This window comes from Eretmochelys imbricata, chromosome 2, assembly GCF_965152235.1.
Source record: "Eretmochelys imbricata isolate rEreImb1 chromosome 2, rEreImb1.hap1, whole genome shotgun sequence".
Taxonomy (NCBI): Eukaryota; Metazoa; Chordata; order Testudines; family Cheloniidae; genus Eretmochelys; species Eretmochelys imbricata.
The window spans coordinates 208,289,250-208,312,632 of record NC_135573.1 but is presented as its reverse complement, the minus strand read 5'-3'; the positions used below and the strand labels follow the sequence as shown (position 1 = coordinate 208,312,632).

The 23,383-nt window shown below is 41.5% G+C and overlaps 1 protein-coding gene across 7 annotated transcripts in view; it reads right to left on the bottom strand.

Moving 5' to 3' along the window:
- Positions 1-23,383, bottom strand: part of OSBPL3 (oxysterol binding protein like 3) — a 136,714-nt gene that overhangs the window by 32,301 nt on the left and 81,030 nt on the right. For 6 of the 7 annotated variants that reach the window (XM_077811363.1, XM_077811365.1, XM_077811368.1 and 3 more), the window contains 4 exons: positions 17,341-17,471; positions 10,750-10,857; positions 3,225-3,359; positions 2,359-2,452 (listed from right to left, as the gene is read on the bottom strand). In XM_077811363.1, coding sequence (XP_077667489.1) covers positions 2,359-2,452; positions 3,225-3,359; positions 10,750-10,857; positions 17,341-17,471 — 468 coding nt within the window. The remainder of the gene's footprint in view (positions 1-2,358; positions 2,453-3,224; positions 3,360-10,749; positions 10,858-17,340; positions 17,472-23,383) is intronic. The other variant, XM_077811367.1, reaches the window with a different exon arrangement.

The following is a 23,383-nucleotide window of genomic DNA, read 5'->3' as shown; positions in this document are numbered from 1 at the left end:
ACTGTTAAACAATAGAATACCATTTATTTCAATATTTTTGGATGTTTTCTGTTTTCAAATGTAATTGAAATCAATATAACAGAATACAAAGTGTACAGTGCTCACTTTATATTTATTTTTGATTACAAGTATTTGCACTGTAAAAAACAAATAGTATTTTTCAATTCACCTAATATGAGTACTGAAGTGCTATCTCTTTATCATGAAAGTTGAGTTTACAAATGTAGAATTATGTATAAAAAACACTCAGAATCCAAAAATAAAACAATGCAAAATTTTAGAGCTTGCAAATCCACTCAGTCCTACTTCTTGTTCAGCCAATCGCTCAGACAAACAAGCTTGTTTACATTTGCAGGAGATAATGATGCCCGCCTTTTGTTTACAATGTTACCTGAAAATGACAACAGGCATTCTCATGGTACTGTTGCAGCCGTCGTCGCAAGATATTTACGTGCCAGATGCGCTAAAGATTCCTATGTCCTTTCATGCTTCAACCACCATTCCAGTGGACATGCGTCCATGCTGATGACGGATTCTGCTCGATAACCATCCAAAGCAGTGCAGACTGATGCATGCTCATTTTCATTATCTCAGTCAGATGCCACCAGCAAAAGGTTGATTTTCTTTTTTGGTGGTTCAGATTCTGTAGTTTTCACATTGGAGTGTTGTTCTTTTAAGACTTCTGAAAGCATGCTTCACACCTCATCCCTCTCCGATTTTTGATGGCACTTCAGATTTTTAAGTCTTGAGTCGAGTGCTGTAGCTATCTTTAGAAATCTCACATTGATACCTTCTTTGCGTTTTGTGAAATCTGTAGTGAAAGTGTCCTTAAAATGAACAGCATGTGCTGGGTCATCATCTGAGACTGCTAGAACACGAAATATACGGCTGAATGTGGGTAAAACAGAGCAAGGGACATACAATTCTCCCCCAAGGAATTCAGTCACAAATTTAATTAACACATTTTTTTTTAATGAGCCTCATCAGCATGGAAGCATATTCTCTGGAATGGAGGTCGAAACATGAAGGGGCATACAAATGTTTAGTATATCTGGTACATAAGTACCTTGCAATGCCGGCTACAAAAGTGCCATGCAAATGGCATTTCTCACTTTCTGGTGACATTGTAAATAAGAAGAGGACAGCATTATCTCCTACAAATGCAAACAAACTTGTTTCTCTTAGTAATTGCCTGAACAAGAAGTAGGACTGAGTGGACTTGTAGGCTCTGAAGTTTTACATTGTTTTGTTTTTGAGTGCAGTTATGTAACCAAAAAACAAAACAAAAAAAAAATCTATATTTGTAAATTGCACTTTCACAACAAAGATTGCACTACAGTACTTGTATGAGGTGAATTGAAAAATACCATTTCTTTTGTTTATCATTTTTACAGTGCAAATATTTGTAATAAAAAATATACAATTTGATTACAACACAGAATAAAATATATATGAAAATTAGAAAAACATCAAGATATTTAATAAATTTCAATTGTATTCTATTGTTTAACAGTGCGATTAAAACTGCGATTAATCACAATTAAATTTTTTTTTAGTTAATAGTGTGGGTTAACTGCGATTAATCAACAGCCCTAAACACAAAGACTACATCTGCACTACAGACCTTAGAGCGGCACATCTGTACCGCTGCAGTTGCTTTGGTGTAAGGTCTCCTGTGTAGCCACTCTATGCCGGGAGTAGAAAGCTCTCCTGCTGGCCTAATTAAACCACCCCCAAAGAGGGGCGGTAGCTATGTTGGCAGGAGATGCTCATGTCAGTCAGGGTTGTGTTTTTTCACACCACTTTCTGACAAAGGTTTTGCTGACAAGTGCTAGTGTAGACAAAACCAAGAAGAGGAAAGTACTATGGTCATACACCAGGCCTATCAGTGTAGAGTTATTCTTACATTTCTTTAAATAAGCTGCATTTTGTTAACCGTAACTATTCTGTGGATTTGAATGGTATCTAAGGGTACAAGTTTGTATTGAAGATCCAGAGTGATGAGAAAATATCTACCTTTTAGTGAAGAGATAGGACCTGGGGTTAGCTACTCCATAGGGTCCCAAGGTCATGGAAAGAAGCTTGGGAGCAGCTGCAGGTCTCTGCAGAGAGGTGACAGACAGCAGACAAGTGTCTGTGCTGATACACAGCAACCCTCCCACCTTAAAATGATCAGAGCACAATTGACTGCACTAAGAGTATCCAAACAACAAAAACACCACTCCAAAAACAGTTCAAATCTTAAAAGGAAAGCAAAAACTAGCCAATGTCTACGTCTTGAAATCTGTGATACCAGAGTGATTTCTGGTAAGAAAATGCCTCTTCTCAGAATAGGATACAACAAAACACCAATCTTACCCAAAGTTTGCCTTTCATTCTCAATGTCGTTACTTAGATTATCCTCTGAGATGTTATCACTTATATCACTGGCATATGAGTCATCATCGGATACCTGGTGGGCAGGGGAAGGAAATAATATAAATAAGTTTGCATTATGCTACTCCTGACAACTGTTATGATGCTTTGTGAAATTAACGGAAAAAAGATCCGTCATTTAAAGAGATCTGTATTGTTTTCTCTGTGTTTCTGTGCTGCATAGAAGCAACAGGTAAGCCTAACAATACAAATAGGTGTACAGATCACAGATCCATCACTAAAAAGATTTCATAAATCATTACTAAATTATTATTTTATTGAATATAAAACTTGTTTTCTTTGATCCTGAAAAATTAGAGAGAGGCCTTTCATGAAATTCCAAAAAGCTTATAAAACTTAAAGACTTATAAGACTTTCTTATATTTCAAGAAATAGAAAACAAAGTTTAAAATTGCATGCTGCAGTAGCATCTGCCATAGGTCAACCTACAGGTGCCGCAAGAAAAAAAACGTACAAATACACAATAGTTTGATAAAATTTCTTGCAGCTCCTGTAGGATGACTCAGGACAGATGCTGCAAAAATACATTCCTTATATTTATTTTAAAATCAGGTGTGCAAGCTACGTTGCCTGTTCTCCCTCTTCAGCCACCTCCCGTACATACTTTTTAACTGTTTTATTTTTTTAAGAGAGTAGCAAACAATTAAGTGTATGTGACGTTGAAATCCTCCAAAATATTTCATTTGTAGTAGATCAGCAAGTTTGCAATTACCACGCAAAAAAGATAAAAGGTTAAATATGTTGAAATACGGTACATCAGAGAGATATTCTGATATTTGTGCTCAGACCTCGTTTTCTGAAGAACTTGCAGACAGCAGGACTTCTTGAGCATCAAAAAACTCTGAGAGAGAGTCCGTGACAGACAGCCTACTTTCACTGGAGAGCTGGTGAACCAGGCTTCTGCTTCTTTCTCTTGAATTTTCCTGTTTAAAATAAATAAAAGGCTTTTAGGGAAAAGTATGGTAAGTAGCAAAGTGCACATGTACGTACAAACCAACAGATATACGACTCAGAGAGAGGGCTTAAACGTTGCCACAGATGAACGCATGCGCCCTGCACAGTTTACTGTAGCAAGCATGCATTTCAAAGAGGGGACAAGCAGAAGAATCAGACACACAAATGACAAAGTGAAGCTCAGTAATGTGTATTTTGCAGAATTAGTTACTGCTCTTGCATATGCATCTTTTTTTCAAGAACAGCTCTTAAAATGTTGTAACAGTCAAGTGATCCGTTGAGCTAAATGCATGCGTGTACATAGTTTCCCCATGAAAGGAGAGCAACTACAAAAACTCCGTTTATTGATGTGGACACAACAGCAAAATGGGAACAGACATATGCATGGAATTAAGCGGCAGGCCACAACTTTTATTAAACTTTAACACAGGGGAGGGGCATCAGCCACACATCACACAGACTCTTCTATAGCAGGCACTTAATCGGTTCCAGTGCAGGGTTACAGGGCTCCTTACCATATAACCCACAACATGGGGCAGCTCTCTCCTCAGCCTCCCCTCTCCTCCCTCCCACCAAGGAGGCGGCTCTCTTAGAGTCCTAGCAGCCTCCCCACCACAAGGGGGAGGGACTTTGCAACAAGGTGGGGACCTCAGCCCACAAGGTCTCACCCTATTACATGAGCCCAAGGTCTATCACCAAAATCCCAAGACTTTTACTTCTGGGAACGCCTCATTTGATTCTCTTAACTGCACTAGAAAAGCCACAGGGGGTGCCAGCAACTAGCCCCACCCAGTCATGCAGGTCAGTATCACAACCCCTGCCCAATCCACGCCTGAATGTATTGTAGCCATATGTCAGCATCTCCATCTGTAGGATGTAGGCCATCATCCCCCAAAACTCCTGGCTGATTGTAATGGATATGGCACTAAATGTAAGACTCTCCCCTAGCCTCTGCAAATTTGTCATTTATTTCCTCCCAAGCCTTGTTTAAAACACAAGATGTTCAGTGAATTGGCATACAAAGATTTACAGGAGCCAAAGAGTATTCTAAATGAAGGTCTTGCTTTCCTAGCTATCTTCCTGCTGCTAGGCCACTTATGCAGCAGTAGTACTGCACCCAGTCCTTATGTGCAGCACCCCCTGTTAATGAAGAATATCATATTACCAAGGTTACTTAAAGGAAATAGCCTTTGCTGTGGGATTCATAGCAGAGTTTATACATTATAATGGGGATTTAAGACCACAGCAAGTCTTAAACAGTCTTTGTGTACTTGGCACAGTGATGCTGCTGGCAGGCTAGTGATGGCAGGAGAAGCACCAAGAGACTCATTATTTTGGACTGTCTACTGGGTATAGAGAGGGAAAAGAAGTGGGTAGGAACAAGCGTCCTTGTTATTTAACACCTCTACAGCTCCTGGGGAGAAGGACAAGGTGGCTTGCTGAGCACGTTACTGCCCTCAAGTTTCATTCTGCATATACCTATGTTAACTGTAAGATCCAATATAGTAGAACCTACTTAACTAACTGGTAGCCTAATAAATGGCTGCCCCTGCTTAGGTAACTGTCAGGGAACACACTCAGTGCAATGAGTTTTAGTGACTGAGCACACGATAAATAGCTCACATCTTCCCCTTATTCCATCATCCGGGGCGGTGTTGTGTTGCAAGCATCTACCACCTTCGTCTGACCAAGGCAACACCAATGTCCACTTGCTTACCACCTTCTTTGATGCAATTCAACCATTGCTTCCTCAGGGTCTCTTTTCCTACTTCCCTCTCCTGCTATGCTATCTTCCCCAGGCCCTCTTCATTTACCATCTATATGTATCCAAACCAGCAAAGTTGTGCTTCCTGGATTTTGCCAGCCACATCACAGACTTTGCAAAATGAAAGCATTAGAATGGAAGTCAATCTCTCTCTTTGTGTGACTCTTTATTGCGTACTTGTGACACCTTAGAGACTAACCAATTTATTTGAGCATAAGCTTTCGTGAGCTACAGCTCACTTCATCGGACGCATATTGTGGAAAGTATAGAAGATCTTTTTATACACACAAAGCATGAAAAAATGGGTGTTTTACCACTACAAAAGGTTTTCTCTCCCCCCACCCCACTCTCCTGCTGGTAATAGCTTATCTAAAGTGATCACTCTCCTTACAATGTGTATGATAATCAAGGTGGGCCATTTCCAGCACAAATCCAGGGTTTAACAAGAACGTCTGGGGGGGGGGGTGGGAGAGGGTAGGAAAAAACAAGGGGAAATAGGTTACCTTGCATAATGACTTAGCCACTCCCAGTCTCTATTCAAGCCTAAGTTAATTGTATCCAATTTGCAAATGAATTCCAATTCAACAGTCTCTCGCTGGAGTCTGGTTTTGAAGTTTTTTGTGGTAATATCACAACTTTCATGTCTGTAATCACGTGACCAGAGAGATTGAAGTGTTCTCCGACTGGTTTATGAATGTTATAATTCTTGACATCTGATTTGTGTCCATTTATTCTTTTACATAGAGACCATCCAGTTTGACCAATGTACATGGCAGAGGGGCATTGCTGGCACATGATGGCATATATCACATTGGTGGACTTGTGGCTGATGTTATTAGGCCCTGTGATGGTGTCCCCTGAATAGATATGTGGGCACAGTTGGCAACGGGCTTTGTTGCAAGGATAGGTTCCTGGGTTAGTGGTTCTGTTGTGTGGTATGTGGGTGCTGGTGAGTATTTGCTTCAGGTTGGGGGGCTGTCTGTAAGTAAGGACTGGCCTGTCTCCCAAGATTTGTGAGAGTGTTGGGCCATCCCTTCAGGATAGGTTGTAGATCCTTAATAATGTGTTGGAGGGGTTTTAGTTGGGGGCTGAAGGTGACGGCTAGTGGCGTTCTGTTATTTTCTTTGTTAGGCCTGTCCTGTAGTAGGTGATGAAGTGAGCTGTAGCTCACGAAAGCTTATGCTCAAATAAATTGGTTAGTCTCTATAGTGCCACAAGTACTCCTTTTCTTTTTGCGAATACAGACTAACATGGCTGTTATTCTGAAACCTGTCTTTATTGCGTGAAAACATCTCATTTCAAACACCTGTAGATATTGGCCCTGAACCCATGCTTCTGAATCACGTAGCACTGCACGGCACACCATAGTTCTATACAATTAGGCTTTTAGTCTCAGTGGCATGTGCTTGTCATTCACAACCCCTGAGATGTTATTTCACATACTCCCAGCACTCTCCAGTCTGGATTGTATCTCACGTTCAGGCTTGCCATCTCCTTAACACAGCCGCCAAGCTACTTGAATTGGCCAGACTGGTTTAATGGTACTCCATTAAACTTTATATCCAGTTTCCCTGTGGCACTTTACTGACCCAAGTGACTTCAGTCTTAGGCATGGGATGGAAACTAGTATGACCGCTTAGCTGGTCATACCATGCATAAAGTAGCTTCTCACTTTTTCCCACTGGGATGTTTTTGCCGATGTCATCCATCAATATGGTAAACAGGAGAGGACTGAGGGTCAACCCCCGATGCAGTCCAACTTTCACTTCAAAAGGAGCTCGCTCCAAAACATGTTTGGATCATGTTGGGTAATCTACACAGTGCACGCACCATAGTTATTAAATTATGAGAAACTCCATATTTCCTCAGCACTGGTATGAGTATCCTTCTGTCCACTTTATAAGGTGCCTTTTCTAGGTCTATAGAAGCCCAGGAGTGATCCTGTTGGTACTCTAGCCCCTTCTCTATCAATTGCGGAATGACAAACATCTGTGGTATCTGTGGTTACTCATCCTTTCCTGAAGCTGAACTGTTCTTATATAGGGATGGCTTCCACCATCTTCTAATCCTAGCATCTAAGATATGTTCCAGTACCATCATCCCAGGCAACAGTAACTTTAATTCTTAATAGTTTCCACATTCACAGATGCTTCCCTTCTTATGTACTATGATCAAGATAGACTTGCACCAATCTTGGGGGAATCTCTTGTCTTACCAGTCCGTTTTAGTCACTCTGCTCATCTATTTTATGCCTCTCTCTAACCCAAGACTTTCACCAGGTCCACGGTCACCTCATCACGTCCCACTGCTTTACCATTCTTCATTTTCCAGACCGCATTTCTCACCTCTCCCTCCGTTATGTCAGGCTCAAGCACCACATTAGGCTCAGATGCGGGCAACTCCACCTGAAAGGGGTTCGCCTCATTTCAGAAAGACTCAGAGTATTGTTTCTACCTCTCCTTTGCTTGTTCGGGTGTTACTAGCAGTCTCCTCTAGTCATCATTTACAAATGGTGTTGCAGCACCATCTTCCTTCCCTCTGAGTCTCATTTTTGTAATGCTATAGTAGTCTTTTTGCCAGCCAACTGTGGGTCGTTTACAAGTTCATTTTACAGGGAGCAACAGACAGAGGGAGGCATAGCTCAATGGTTTGCTCATTGGCCTGCTAAACCCAGGGTTGTGAGTTCAATCCTTGAGGGGGCCCATTTAGGGATCTGGGGCAAAAATTGGGGATTGGTCCTGCTTTGAGCAGGGGGTTGGACTAGATGACCTCCTGCTGTCCCTTCCAACCCTGATATTCTATGTTTTGTTTCTCTTTCTTTATGCACCACTTCCTTATTTTGGATTGCCACCTGCACTTCAGGGGTCCACCACCACTTCTCTTTCTCCCTTCTTCCCTTCCTGCACCCCATCTTCCTTGTCCACAAACCTCTTTCACCCCCACAATCCATGATCTTTTGAGGTGGTTCCACTCCTCTTCATATGATGCCAAATCTGTTTCCAGCTACAAACCCTGTCCTGCTTACCCAAACTTCCCTGCCATAGTTCATTAACTCCCCATTCTTTGTTTGTTTCTTTTGAGCTGATCCTCCTTTTGAGGATAAAAAGCACTAGCTAGCCCAGTGTTATCTGCAGACATATTTGCAATAGTTTCCAGGTGTTTAACAGCATAAAGTTTTCATTCTGCAGCTTCCCTATTTTGTTCTAATAATCAAATCTCTTACATTTAATAGACTGTTTTAGTGCTTTATATTTTTAAAGCAATGCTTTAAGGAAGTGAAGTGCACTGGTGCCACATATCCGTGATGCTCTGATGAATTTGGAGGATTGCTTAATTGAGGTGCATTTCCATGGGAGCTTATGCCAGTCAATAAGATTCTACTGTACTATGAAATTCTGTACAAGATCAGTGAATTAACATACCAAAAACAGCACTGATTTTTCTTATACAAATTGTGATAAAACAGAAGAAGGGAAAAAAAAAAAAAGGTATGACTTCACAATATTTAAAGCTTCACAATCTTCTTCTTTGTCAGGAGGAGGAAGGTATCTAATAATCTAAATCTTACAGGAGAACTCTTGTTCCTGGGATTGCGTATATGACGGACAACAATATTAAAAAGCAACAAGATGAACTAATTAGTCCCATCTGAGAATCTGGTAGTTTCTTACAATTTACTATGTGGGAGTTTTATTTTCTCTTCTTTACTTCATAAGACTCCAAGATGAGCAATAAAGTAAAGTCATGAGCTGCTATACGGACAAACTAAACTTTTACCCTAAATCTTGAACTAGATTTGCCCCCTCCCACACACTGGTTTGATTTCTACAGGGTCTATCATCATAATTTGTTACCAAAGTGCCATGATTACACCGGAGACCGTAGAGAGCAGAGAGAAGCTGTCGCTGAGTCAAAGCCCTGTGACATCATACAGTCAAAGTAAAAATAAGTAGTATATTTCTGGAGTATAACCATGGCCAGAGTGCAACCGGAGCTTAAGAAAGACATCCTGCCAATTTCTGGCATCAAGAGAGTTAGGATGAATAAAGTTGCCCATCCTGTGAAAATTCAATACTTTTCAACATGATAAAATCAATTAGCACCCTCCAAATAAATTAGATTTACCCTGAAAAATGACACATGAAGCTTGGAATGGCAAAGCAATAGTATCCTTGAGTGCACTTAAATCAAATTTTGTATAGTGGCCCTTTCTCTTTCTCACCACTCCCACTGCTCTAGAGTACACTGCTCTAACCGTCTTCCAGAATACATTTAACTAGAATGAAACAGGTCCAGTGTAAGTGCCTTGGTCCTTGAGCTAACGAAGATAAATCCTGAGCCAAGTTATGGACAGTTTGTGAATGAAACATTAAAGGTTTTTTTCTTTATGAATTTAGGCATGTACTGCATGGTATATACATTGCTTCAGCGCTGACCCATTGTCATGGCAAGGCCTTTTATGTATTAATAAGAAAATCTTTTCAAGGCTAGGAGTTGGTCTGAGATAAGCTAACATCCAGAAGATCTGTTATACATTTTTGAAACACTGTTCAAATTCTCAAGGGGATAAAAAGCAAAGACCACTAGCACAATCAATTACACTTTAAAATCTACAAGTGTGACCAAAATCTAGCTCAAATGGTACATTATACCAAGACAGTTGAACTAACTGAATAAATGAATAATTTATTTTTTTTTAAATAAAGGAAATTAACTAATACTTTACAGAGGACATGAAACAAAATGAAATCTCCCATTCAACTTCTAATGAAACGTTTACTATACAATTGCTACAGAAGTTTCTTTGATTTAACGTTTAGGAAATCCACCAGAAACAGAACATGAACACACACGCACACTCTCTCTCTCTCTTTCCTTCAAGGGGTAACTTTTTTATTTATAAGTGACATTTGAGACATGTAGGGGACATCCTAGCTACATACAAGGAAAACTGAATTGCTAAAACTGCTCATATATCTCATTTTTCCATTGCTTTTTTTTTTTTTTTTAACTAGAAGAATGACCTATTTTTGCAAGTTATTAGCACTTATCTAAAAATATAACTAGCCCTGAGTGAAACACCCTGGCAGCTGATGTTCTGTACTAACAAGGAGTCAAACCAAATTCAATAGAACAAAATACACCCAAAATACAATACTTAATGTATTTTACAGTAAAGTTACCCTTCCCCTTCTGCAATTACTTGGGTTCTGTGTTAAAGCTGCTATACGGGTGACAATAGCAACTAGGGAACACAAGAATGATCAAGGAGAACAGACAGCGTTGAGAGAAAATAATGCCAGATAGAATGATGGGGTGACTTTGCTCATGCCTAAGGCAAGGGGCAAGTAACAGAAGGAGAACAAAGGACCTGCCAGCAAAAAGCAATGGAAGTGTTTAGAAAAACTGTTCTAAATTAATACTGCACAATGCAACATCATGTGAGCCACACGCATGAGGGAAGAGGAGCTCCTTTTGCTAATACAACTCACTGCATGGGGAACAGAGGAACAAGACAGTACGCAGCTATGCAACAGTCGAAGTGTAAGGGTTTGTAGCAACAGACACCACTGAAACAGGAAATCCATACCCACCTTCACCAAACTGGGACTTGATTTTGCATTAGTTGCTGAATCAAGGAGCATAGACTCGGCATGTATTCTGCGTAACCGGTCTTTAAGATCTGTGTTTTGTGCTATGGCCTGGAACATTTAACAAAAAGTATTGTGGCTATAAAGTTTTCTTAGCTAATGTAGACAGTGGCTTCATTGTGCAAAAGGAGCAGAAGAAAACTTTGAATGAAGCAGAAAAAAGAAAAAAAGGTCACTAGATACATGACCTGTTATTGGTCCTGCATTTAGTATATCACAAATACTTCAGACATTGCTCCTCTCTCAAACATGAGTATTTGGGGGCGGGGAAGAGGGAAGAGACACTTCAAATAAACACAATGGGGAGATGGGAGGGATAGCTCAGTGGTTTGAGCATTGGCCTGCTAAACCCAGGGCTGTGAGTTCAATCCTTGAGTGGGCCATTTAGGAATCTGGGGCAAAAATTAGGGATTGGTCCTGCTTTGAGCAGAGGGTTGGACTAGATGACCTCCTGAAGTCCCTTTCAACCCTGATATTCTATGATTCTATGGGAAATCTTAGGCCACCAGAGGCTATACGCTGGTTTTTTAAAGTTTATGGGTCTTTTCCTCTATCCCCTTCTACAACTTATCCTGTCTAATCATGTCTGTTAACTCAAACTATTTCCCCCAGAACTATAAAGCTGTGCAATTAGAAACATGCATTTTCCTTTCAGCCCGACATAAAACACTTCCCTTCGCTTGCCACTGCATCTCTAACAGCACATCCAGACTACTGGCACTTTCCCTAAAAGTAATCCCCAGAGCAGCCATATGATTGGCTTTGCTACTCTAAAACTGCCCCAAATCCACTTCTTTCTGCTGCATCAGAACCTGTGGGTTATAAACACTATGCTACTTGGGCAAGGATGGAGCAAGCAGTGTTAGAGAGCACAGGACAGTCCTTATGCACCAGAGGCCAAGCGTGTTTCTCCAAGAACTCTAGTGATGGCAGAGGGACAGTTCCATTGGCAGAGTGGCTGGAACACTGGGGAACAGAAGTGAAAGTGAGGAAAGGCACTTTTCATATTTTAACACCTAAATTCAACAACATTAGGTTTTGTTCATGTAGTTTGAGCAAGATCAAACAGAATTATGAAGTTAATGGGACTAGCTCTGTCTCCCTCAAACTGAGAAAGATATTGTGAGACTTTGTTTAGTGCAAATATTTTATTACTAAACATTTTGAAATTATATATATTTTTAATTTTTGAAATTAGTTTTCACTAACAGTTAAAACACAAATTTCTCCATACCAGTGATAATGGAATGCCCCATTCTATACTCCATTTCAGAAGCAGATATCTCTTCAAATAATAATAATAATAAAAAAAAAATAATACAAAGGTGATCTATTATGAAAAGAAACCACTTACATATAGCATGACGACACTGTATCAAATGGGAATGTTTTCTTTACATTTAAACATGAGTGGGTAGTTTTTAAATACTGAAGTAAGACAGACGGGGAGGTGAGTTCACTTGTTTCAGTCAGGATGAAACAAAAAACAAACAAACCCCTTATATCAGGTGCCTAAGACCCTGACAAATATTCCCTCACCATTTCATAAACAAGATGAGTTGTTAATTTTAGGAAGGAAACATTAAACATTAGAAGATTTGCAGAGGCACTATGAAACGTTTCCTTCCCGATATTTACCCTTCTGGTAATAGAGCCTTCATTAAGTCCTGACTTTTGAGTGTGTACTTTCACTGCAGAAACTGGATGCCGTTGAAACTCAATACCCGGAAGCCATAACTTTTTGGCCAAGGCCCTGTTTAGTTCCCAAATAAGTGCTTCTGAAGCTGAATTTACAACACAAATATCTTTAAAAAACTTCACTAATAAACTTGATAACTTGGAAATAAACTTTCCCTTAAACTGCATATAGAAAATATTTAAATAACTATATAAAATTAGTTTTGAGAGGTTACAAAGGCAGCATCGATGCTGGATAAAATGTGAAGTCTACAGTGTAATCTAAGTGGGCGTGACGGACTAGTGGACACACCATTCCCCAGAAAGGAAGTTTTCAGCTAAGAACGTTCAATTCTAGCTCTTAGCATTTCCACTAGCCCTGAAATGTCTAGGGAATAACAAACTATAAGTAATAAGATAGGGCAGGCTCAGATAAACGCATATAATCTAAATAATAGTGCAACCCAAAAACTAAAGTCATTTTAAGGAGCGTATGTATGGACTGCCTCTTGGACACTCTCGCTTTCATATGTGGAAGATTGTACATCAGTTGCATAATGTATGGTGAATGTAGACATGCATAGCTAGGTGGCCTCTGCATATATGTGCCGTTGCCTGAGACCTCTCAACCCTGGTGGCTGATACTCACCTGGTTGAACAGGCTGTGATCCATCTGAGAACCGGATGCACAGAGATGATTGCAATGGTGTATAAAAGAAACTTGCGTCATCACAGATCCCAAAATTTTGAGACACGTCTGAATGTCTGAGAACTGGTCTTTTGGGGAATCTGCATGATCTATTCTGGAGTCTGATTATCCCTTTCTCTCTTGGTTTGTAAGTATTATAAGCATCCTGTGGTGTCTATTTCCATTCTGAGGCTGGACAGTCTCTTTTAGTGTCCCTTCTTCAGGTTTGGGTGGATACAGTACTCCTAGAGATCAATTAAGGCTTTGGCTGTTGGTTCCCTGGATTCTTGAAGAGATTTGGTTCATCCTGGAATTGATAGAGCAGGGGGCCTGACAACCTAGCTTAATAATGACTGCCACTAGTGCTTAATTTGTAATGGAAGAGGTGCTGGGGCTCAAACAATTTTTTTATATTCATAACTGATGCAGCAAACAGAGGTACAGGAGCTCTGCTCTGGCAAAAATTCATTACTGTCTGCCCCTCAGTAGCTTCATGAAGCCTTTTGGGGTTTGTCCAGGTATAGGCCTAATCTGTATGAGAAACACAATCTCATAATGACCGCCCCTGAAAACCGGAAATGCTTCTGCCAGTTATAGTCTCTGGAGATTTTGCAGTTACTGCTGATCTTGCAGTTTCCTATTTTGAATGTGGATTTCTTTATCCATTTAATAAGGTACTGGGGGTTTAGTATAACCATCACTCTCCTGGGTCTCTTCCCATATGAAGAAGGTGGAGCAGTGCCAGGAGACTCTTCTGGTCAGATGGGTTCTATGGCCCTGAGTGAAGTATAGGCCATCTATCTTTTGGAAGGTCTGATGCTTGTCAGGGCTGAGTGAAGTATGGAGAGGGAGCTGGGAGGAGGACTATCACATATCCTTGCCACAAAATTTCTCAGACCCAGGTGTTTATTGTTGAAGCTGACCAGCTGGATCACAAAGAAGAGAAATACCCTCAATTCTGTGTTCAGCCTCAGTCATCTTCTCCGGTTACTGTGCAGGATTTTTTAGTCAGGAGGAGGAGGAGGGGGAAAGACAAGGTCAGCCTCCGGTGTTCTTGTTCCAGAATTTTCATTATTGGATACCATATATCTTCTGGGGGAAATCTCTGCTAGGAATACAGCCAAAGGACTGCTTACTGTAACTGGGTTTGAAATATTTCCTCTGGCTCTTAGAATAATTTGACAAAAGGTCATTTGCATGTTTCTATATTCCCTGCCAACACTTTCTCCAGTGTTTCCTGGAGATATACTGAAAAGAGCCAGCTCTCAGCCAGGAAGAGGTGCAGATGGATTCCTGACAACCCTATTATGGAAATGACCACCAGACAAACCACCTTTCATCTGCAAGCTTACAGGAATAATTATTCGCAAAAAGAAAAGGAGTACTTGTGGCACCTTAGAGACTAACCAATTTATTTGAGCATGAGCTTTCGTGAGCTACAGTTCACTTCATCGGATGCATAATTATTGGCTTTTTGAGTGAGTCCCTCCGATTTCCATGGTCTCAGCCACAGTAGCCTCCCCTAACCACTGTTTTGCAGACCACAGCCCTGGGGGTGAAAAACATTGCATATATATTTAGTGTCTTATGAAAAATGTGGACACTGACATTATCCATAAAAGGACAAAAAAATCCTCTGGGTTGATGAGAGGTCTGTATTTTTTAAATGATTGCACCAGTACAACACCACTCTCATGAAGCAAGTAGGTGTCAATATTTGATGATGAAGGCCTCAAGAGTCCTTAAACATATTTTCAGTTCTTCTTTGAGTATGTTTACTAGAAAGAAAAATCACCTTCTGATGGGAGCACCATGGCCCCAGCTACAGAAGCCATCACTGAGTCTTCTTTCAGGATCTGAACCAGATTTTTTTTTTTCTTGATCTTGTTTACTCATCTCCCCCCTCTCCCAAAGAAATGCCTCCTCTGATCTATTCATGATTATATTGGGGCGGGGGAGAGGGGGAGGAAATGATGGAGGAGGGAAAACAACATACACACCACCAAGAATCAATGAGTTTCAATTCAGAAGGTAGGTATTTATCTTTCCCCTTCAACTAGCTAGATGAACAGCACTAGTTATTACTAATCTACAGTGTTACATAAGCAATGGAAAGGAAGAAAAAACTGACACCCTCCTATGTATCCCATTCCTGATTTTTATGGTCTGCTGCAGAATGTTCTCCTTCCTGTAGCATTCAGCCTAAGGAGAGGGATTTTTCTTTGATTATTTGCTGCTCTTGGTTTGTTTGTGAAGGACAGGATTATTGCCTTCTCAGCAAGGGAGAGTACCTTTTGTTTGTGAGCGGAGTGCCTTTTACAGGATAAGATAGGAATGAGTTTGTCTTTCAGCCTCCCTCTCTCCAGAGCCAGGAAGAAAGTAGTAGAATGATTTCTCTCTCTTTAAATCTTCCTGATCACCTTCACAGGCTGCTACACTGAGCACTTAACTCAGGCTGCCCAGAAATCCTTTAAACATCTTGGTAAGGACTGTGGGGATTTTGACTGGAGCTCTATTTAAAAAGAAGCAGATCTTAGCCAGGAAGAGTTTTGGTACTTGGATCATAACTGCTGCACTCTTGATGTACATCCACCCTTCCAAATGCCAGCAAAGAAAGCTCCTGGCTTCTTCCTGAACATTCCCTGCTGCATGGGATGATCAGGTTACTGCTGCACTATCACTTTCTCTAGCTTTACAGGCTGAGAACAGGTCTCACAGTGGATTCTGAGCTGAGGAGTGTAGAGCTTCACAGACGGAGCACTCTTTTCAGTGTGACGTTCCCTTTTTTTAGTCCTATTATGCAACAGAAGGGGATGGGAGCTGGCAGAGAGTTTTTCACGGGGAATCCAAGAGGAAGCATCTGCAGATCAATATTTAGCCTTTTGGGAAAAGGTTACACACTCAACTAACTGACTGTCCACTCTGTGCAGAGAGCCTAAACTAAGCATTTTTTTCCCCCTTACTGATTTAAAAGTAGTAAGAAAATAACTTTGGAAAATGACAGCTTGTACAGCTGTGACCTATCTAGTTCTCAGAAGCAGGCCTCATGGGAAGCAAACAGAAAGGTGTGGTCAAATGAACACAGCTGGCATGCAAGAAGCTTCAGCTGCCTCTGATTTCTGTGGAGAGAGGAGGCAGCTAGAAGTTGGACTAGTAGAGATGCTATGAGCTAGAAACTCTTTCCATAAGCAGAGATTCTGGAAAGCGAATCGTAGTTACCACCTATGCTAACTCTAGCTGTGCACCAAGTTATATCAGTTCACCCACAGCAGAGTCCCTACCACCTCCAACCAGAAGGTTGCAAGATAAGTTACAATCTAAGAGAGAGGCAATGACAACTCTCCCCTCTCTGAAGATCAACCAATGTGAATCTCGGGAGTTTGATCACCAACAGTCTTGGGAGTGGGAATCTCAAAATCAATCTCAAATTGACTGCTTGAGACTAAGCTGGTGCCAGACCAGGGATTGTATTTTATAGCAGTCTTTTCTTCACCAGAATCCAGTGAAAAAAGTTGATCAATGCAAAACTATGAACAAGCATTAGCGAAAGCAGAACTACTGTTTTTAGTTGCATTTTGATTCGTTTAGCAGGGGCAGCCAAAGGTTTCAGCCGTCCAAGAAATGACTTTAGGCCAAAGCATGTTGTGCAATGCCTGACTGCTGTAATACAAACCTCCCCACACCTTGGTTGTAAAAATAAAATAGAAATTTTAAAATTAGAATCTGCTCTCTGACCGTTCTGTTTATAATGCCACATGGCTTCATAATTTCACAGCTAGGATTATGAATAATTTCACAGCTATGATCCATCGGGTTATGCAGTTTCCAACAGCCATTTGTACTGTTAGTATAGTACGAAGCACCAAATTAGAGAAAATAGTAACTCTGGATCACTGTCAAACAGCAGCTCTGATTCAACAGAGTATTTCCAATACTTAATAAAATACATGATTGATAGATTAACTCTGCACAGTAATGTCCTGTTAATTTGAGGGGCACATCCACACCTCCAAGGTTTGGAATAAGCAGATTATATGAAACACCATATACATAGTCTGTTTGCTTTAGTATTAATAAGATATATAACCCAAGATACTGAAGAATGAGAGATCTTATGAACTGTTATAACCAATCCCTCTGAATTTCACTGAACTCGACATATTACTTACGGATGATAAGGCATTCTTCAACCCAGCTATTTGTGCAGATGGAGATGAGGCTGCATCATGTTCCAGCAGCTGCTTCAGTTTCTCTCTTTCAACGGAGATTGTACTAAAAGCCGACTTTAAGGTGACGTAAGCTAAAATAATTTTTTTAAAAAGTAGACAGTTAGAAAAATGCCACCAGTTGTATAGCCAGTTGTGAAACAACATTTCAATGCAGCTTAATATACAGTGACAGAAATAAGACTTGTGGGGACAGAGCACTAAAGATAGGCAAGGTTACCCAAGGTTAAGACCTGGATTTTTACTAGGAAAAATGCTCCTTATAAAGGCCCTACTTTGATCGCGGATGATTGTCAAATAATTGCTGCTGAGTTACGGACAAGACATAGAAAAAGTAAAGTAATAATGGATCTTTATTAATTGTGGTAATTTGGAAAAGCCAGAGAAGACACTTTTTTTTTTTAAAAGACAAATTTGCTGGAACAATATAAACCCTCAAGTGTTATGTTATGTCTGCTAAATTTTTTGATAACCAGACATTTTACTGAAACTATATTACAGTCACTGTATGGGGTTGACAATGGGAGCCCTGGCCGCCAGCTGCCTGGGATGTCCAGGGTTCCTGCCATCAGCCAGACGGCTGGCAAAATTGCCTGGGTAGAAGCTGAATATTGAGGGATCTGCAATTTCCACAATATTGCAAATTAAGTATTTATTATATGACAAATGCTCTGTGCTCCTGTATTTTCAAAGTATTTTGATTCTTTATTATAAATGGTAGCATTATAACTGCACATGCTACATTAACTTGCTTCCCTTCCTCAGTATGGTTTTAGCCTCCAAACACTTGAGGATCTATCCTGCATTCCTTGAATAAGTAACGTTTCCAGTGAAAAATCAAGGAGACACGCTAACCTGTGCTAACTGATTCACAGGGGAAGCAATCCAACTGTGCATAGGCTAATAGTTTGCTCATGAACAGGGCTCTGTGGTTTTGGGCCATGCTGTATCTATCTGTGTGGGGATATTTACATTTAAGTTACAAGAACTAAATGGAACAAACAACAAGATATTGAATTTGTTTAGTAGGTAACTTGCATACTATGCAAACTTCACACTTCTATTTCCATTCCTACCTCAAGTGTTCACAAATCATGAGTCAGGCCCCAAAAATTTCATGAGATCAGCTTAAAAAACATAAGACTTCAAGTAGTAATACATTCTGGAATCCTTTCATTTTCTTTCTGGTTTTTGAGATTTTGGGGGTACATGGGTTCATTTTTTTTCAAGCTTTTCTTCAACCATGTTGGCTAGAAACTTTGCTGAAATTCTCATACAGTACTTTTTTATTCACTTGATTCCAGGAGCTGCAGATTTAGGGGTAGGACCAAATATCATGAGACTTGCACATAACTGAGAGTTGGCAACACTACATTCACATGCTCACAGAGTAGATGGGGGCTTAAGATTTGTGAGAAGTGAGGATGACAGAGCCAAATGAAAAGGTAAATGGAGAGGAAAGCAACTAGTTCTATCAAGAGTACGTCTTCACTGCAGAGTTATCTTAGGCAGTCGGCACCCGGGTCAGCCTAGCTCAGGTGTGAGTGATCATATTGCAAAGTTACTGAGTCAAGACTGGTGCTGCACTCACCTGTATGTATCACTGGGACTTCTGGGCACACATCCCATGGTTCTGAGCGCTGCAGTAAGTTGAACTGCTCAGTGAATCGCGGGAAAATTTGTCTGTCCTTCTGGGTATATGGGGGAAATTGTGGGAGGCACTGGAGAAAAATCAGTCCCTGACTGGCTTAGCCTGTGTCCTCACTGAAAAGTGGACAGGTTACCATCCCAAGTGAAAGCTTAACCCAGGCTTTAGCCTATACCACTGGATGGACCAGTTAGCCGGGGTGTAAAACACCAACTCAGATTAGAGGTTTGTATGTGTGGATGGGAGAGATGTTGGGGCAACACACGAGTAAGAGCCCAGGTTTACTCTGCAGTGAAGAAAAGCCCTAAAGGGGCTTGATCATAAAAGGGAATGAACATTCACAATTCCCAGTAACCATCAAAAGGGAATGCTGTGTGCTCAGCCCCTACTGGGAGGAAACCTATAGTGCTGTACAGCCAGCTCTGTCTATGCTGTCAGTGAGTCTTTTGAGTTAAAACCAAGGGATCAGACTCAGGTACTGGGTCCCAGAGACTTGCACTCAAGATTTACAAAAGAAACTAGTGATTTTAGGTGCCCAACTTGAAAATCTTTGCCTATAGTTACGATGTAGAGAAGATACTCTAGTCATACTCCTAATTACTTTTTGTGCCATATGCAGTGCAAAGCTTACTTTGCACTGGAAGCCATTTATGAAATCCCACTCACAATTTTACAGTGGTTACTAAGAGCAGAGGAATAATTTATCACATGTCTAAAAGAAATGGACTGTAGTGTTCTAACAGCACTGTGCAAAATCTGATTTCCAACCCTCATGAGATTACCAGAGCAATCTTCTTAGCGTATGCGCAGTGTGCCTCAGATGGTGCATCGGATTTTAACATCAAACAGCAAGTTGTAGTCAAGCTAATAGGATACAACAACTACAAGACTCATGGGTGATGAGCCTTCAATACTGCATTAAGTTGTACGTAGCCATTCTGCATTTCCTAATGGAAGTATTACAATGTGTGCCGCACAGCCTCCATGTGGGCAGTCGTTGCCTGGCTGTCAAGAAAAGGGGTGCTGGCCCTTTTAAGACCCCCGCCCTACAATGGGGTGATTTATACCCCATGCAGCCTCAGAAAAGCCCTTTTACCAGGATCAAGCTGGAAGCAACAGCACCAATTCCAGACGCAGCAGCATGGTGAGATTGGGCGGGTGGGGAATCCTCCCCACCCAGCACATGGGGGACCTCAGATTGGCCTGGGAGGGGTGAGGATCCCTAAACATATGAGACAGGATGCAGAGCTAGGGTACCCCAGGCAGTGGGGGGTGCAGAGGCACAGGAGGAAGGGGACCTCCCCCTCCTAGTCAGTAAGGGGGACACCACAAGGCTCTCAATCGCCCATCAGTAGCAGCTGCAACAAGGAGGAGGCAGAGGAGCCTGCCAGGGCCCCACCATGTGGCGTTGGGGGTCCAGAGGAGCCTCAGGGTGACCAGCAGGGTCCCAGTGGAGGACTGGCTGAAGTCACCCCAGGATCACACCACAGTCGGACAGGGCAGTAGCAGCAGTGACAGGCAGCTGCAGGACCCAGAGAAGGGCGGCTGTTTTCCTTTGGCGGAGGGTTTTCCTCATCCATACATGAGAGCATGTGCAGCGGGGGAGGGCAGGCTGAGCGAGAGTAGGAAAGGTGAGTGTCCTCTTGCAGTGGTGGGTACTGACCAAGGTCCCCATACCACAGAGTGGGCAATGGGTGTGCCACTGAGTGGCTCCCCATCCCGCAGAGGGGACCGGTTGGGTGGCTGCCTGGGCTCTCCCCCCACTGCAGAGTGAATGCCTGGAGGGTGGGGGGGGGGTCTCCCCAGCAGGCAGAATACTACAGATCAAAAACATTTTTGATCCAACTCAGAGAAGGAGCTTAGGGACAGGGCCAAAGGACACAGTGCTTCCCCTGCAAGGAGGGGGCATGCAGTATGGTGAGCATCTCTGCAAGTGACAAAAACTGGGGAAACTGAGGTACAGCTCAGTGTGGCAGTGGCCAAAGACTCCACCCATAACTGACACCACTCTTGGGGAAATGGAGGCACATTTCAGGGCGGCTGTGGCTTAGATTACAGCCATAACTGAGGACCACCTTTGGAGGGAACTGAGGGACAGGTCAAAGTTGGCTGCATCCAAGGCACCACCTGAAGTTGAAGCCCAAGTTTAGGAAAACTGAGGCTTAGCTCAGGGTGGCTGTGACCAAGACTACAGATGAAATGGAAGGATCAAACCTGGGGAAACTGAGGCACAGTTCAGGGTGGCTGCCAGTAGACATTTGGAACCAGATATGGGAAAGCAAAACAGGCAGGGCAGACCGAGAAGTGTACTAGCTCTTTGGCCACATTCCAGACCTTGACTGGTAAGCTGAGATTACCTCTGGCAGATGGAAAAATAGACGGGCCCTCTACCGACCCACCTGGGGATTGAGTTAAATATGTGAGCTGGTGTATCTAAACTCCCCGAGGAGTAGGAACTATTCTTGAGCTCTTATGCTAAAATGCCGCATTGTAAGTCATCATCATGCTCTGGTTCTCAGCTTTTATTCATTATACCATTCTCAAATGTTTTAGAGAAATGCACCAGAAAGACAAGTATATCAGCTGTAGCTAGTTTTACAAGTGCAGTTCCCACAGGAACTCTTCTCTCCTCAAATATTATTTGAGGATATACTCAGAGTCAGAGGGGCAGAACCATTTTAGATAACATTCTAGAATGTGTATTCGATTAATCTCTCAAAAAAATATTACTTCAGATGTGAAACTAAAGGCTGATTTTACTCTCACTGCCCAAATTCTTAATTTTGAAATGACAACATGTCTGATCTCCAACCACATAATATATGCCTTAAAAAAAAAGTCTCTCTCTACTCTCCAGGACATGTATCAGCACATATTTAGACTTATTAAAGAGACTATGCCTTTTAAATGCTACATTTTGTTTAATTCACAAAAGATAAAACAAACCTCTCCTCCATTCAAAATATTATTTTCCTATTTCAGAAGTATAGATGAGGCAGCGCGAAATAAAGCAGCATTAAGAAATTATTATATACCCTTCACAGAAGGGCATTAAATGACACTGAGCCAACAATCACCCCAGCAAAAAATAGGTATTGCACTTGGGTTTCTAGCATAAAGCCTATAGCCATGATGTATATTTTCATTTCTAAGAGAGCAATATTTCTGCCACGATTATCTCAAGGAAGAAGATTCTTAAAACATCTTATTTGGTGCTACTGCATTTAAAAAAAAAAAAAAACATATCTAATTTTGACCACATGTGATTTTGCAAAGCTCAATGGTAAGAGAGTTCACTTATGTAAGTACAGTATCTAAAACATACCTCCACCACAGGGGAAAAACAAATGAGGAATGTTTATGATAACATTGCTGCATAGCCAGCGAAAGTGGGTTTTCTGTGAGATGTCCTTATTAATCACAGAATCATAGAATATCAGGGTTGGAAGGGACCTCAGGAGGTCATCTAGTCCAACCCCCTGCTCAAAGCAGGACCAATCCCCAATTTTTGACCCAAATGGCCACCTCAAGGATTGAACTCACAACCCTGGCTTTAGCAAGCCAATGCTCAAACCACTGAGAATGGTGGAATGCTTCAAAAAAAAGTCATTTAATTTCCTGTTCATAACAGCCTTATTTACTAGGACTCTCCTTACTCCCCCCACCCTCCAAATAAAAAGATACTGCTAGGGTGTGACAGTAGATGGTGGGGTGGGGATGTGGGGGGAGAAAAGAGAGAGAGAGAAAGACTGGCTGGCTGGTTATTTCATGTTAGCAAAGCATAGCTATGGAAAAAAGAGCTTTTGCAGAGACGGCTGTTCAGTGGCAGCTTGAACTAGTGGTTGCTTACCATGAGATTTTACTCTTCGGTATTCACTAAAAATAGGTTACTACCATAGCAACCCTTGCATCACAAACAAATGTTAGCTCTGAAATACTGAAACCATCCTGAATGCCTACTGTGTGTGCACACGCAAGCGAGAGAAAACACACACATGAGCGAGAGAGTTGGCACTCTCTCGCTCACACACACAGGAGCAATATACTGCTGCATTTATAGAAACTGATTTTAGAACAACTGCTTCTTCCCAGGATAACAGAGTCTTGAGTGATTACACACAAAACTGGGTGGAAAGGCAGGCCGCCATCATTCAACGGGGAGTGGAAATTCCAACAATTCCATTCAAACTGGCTTATTACTCTGAGGTCTCTGGGTTTGATGGGGTTCTGCCCTTGAAAAGAGACCACTGGAGTGTACTATGAACTGAAAAGCAGCTAAAGGAAAACTGAAGTCTATTTAAAAAGAATCAACTTTTAAAAAAAGTATACACAAAATGA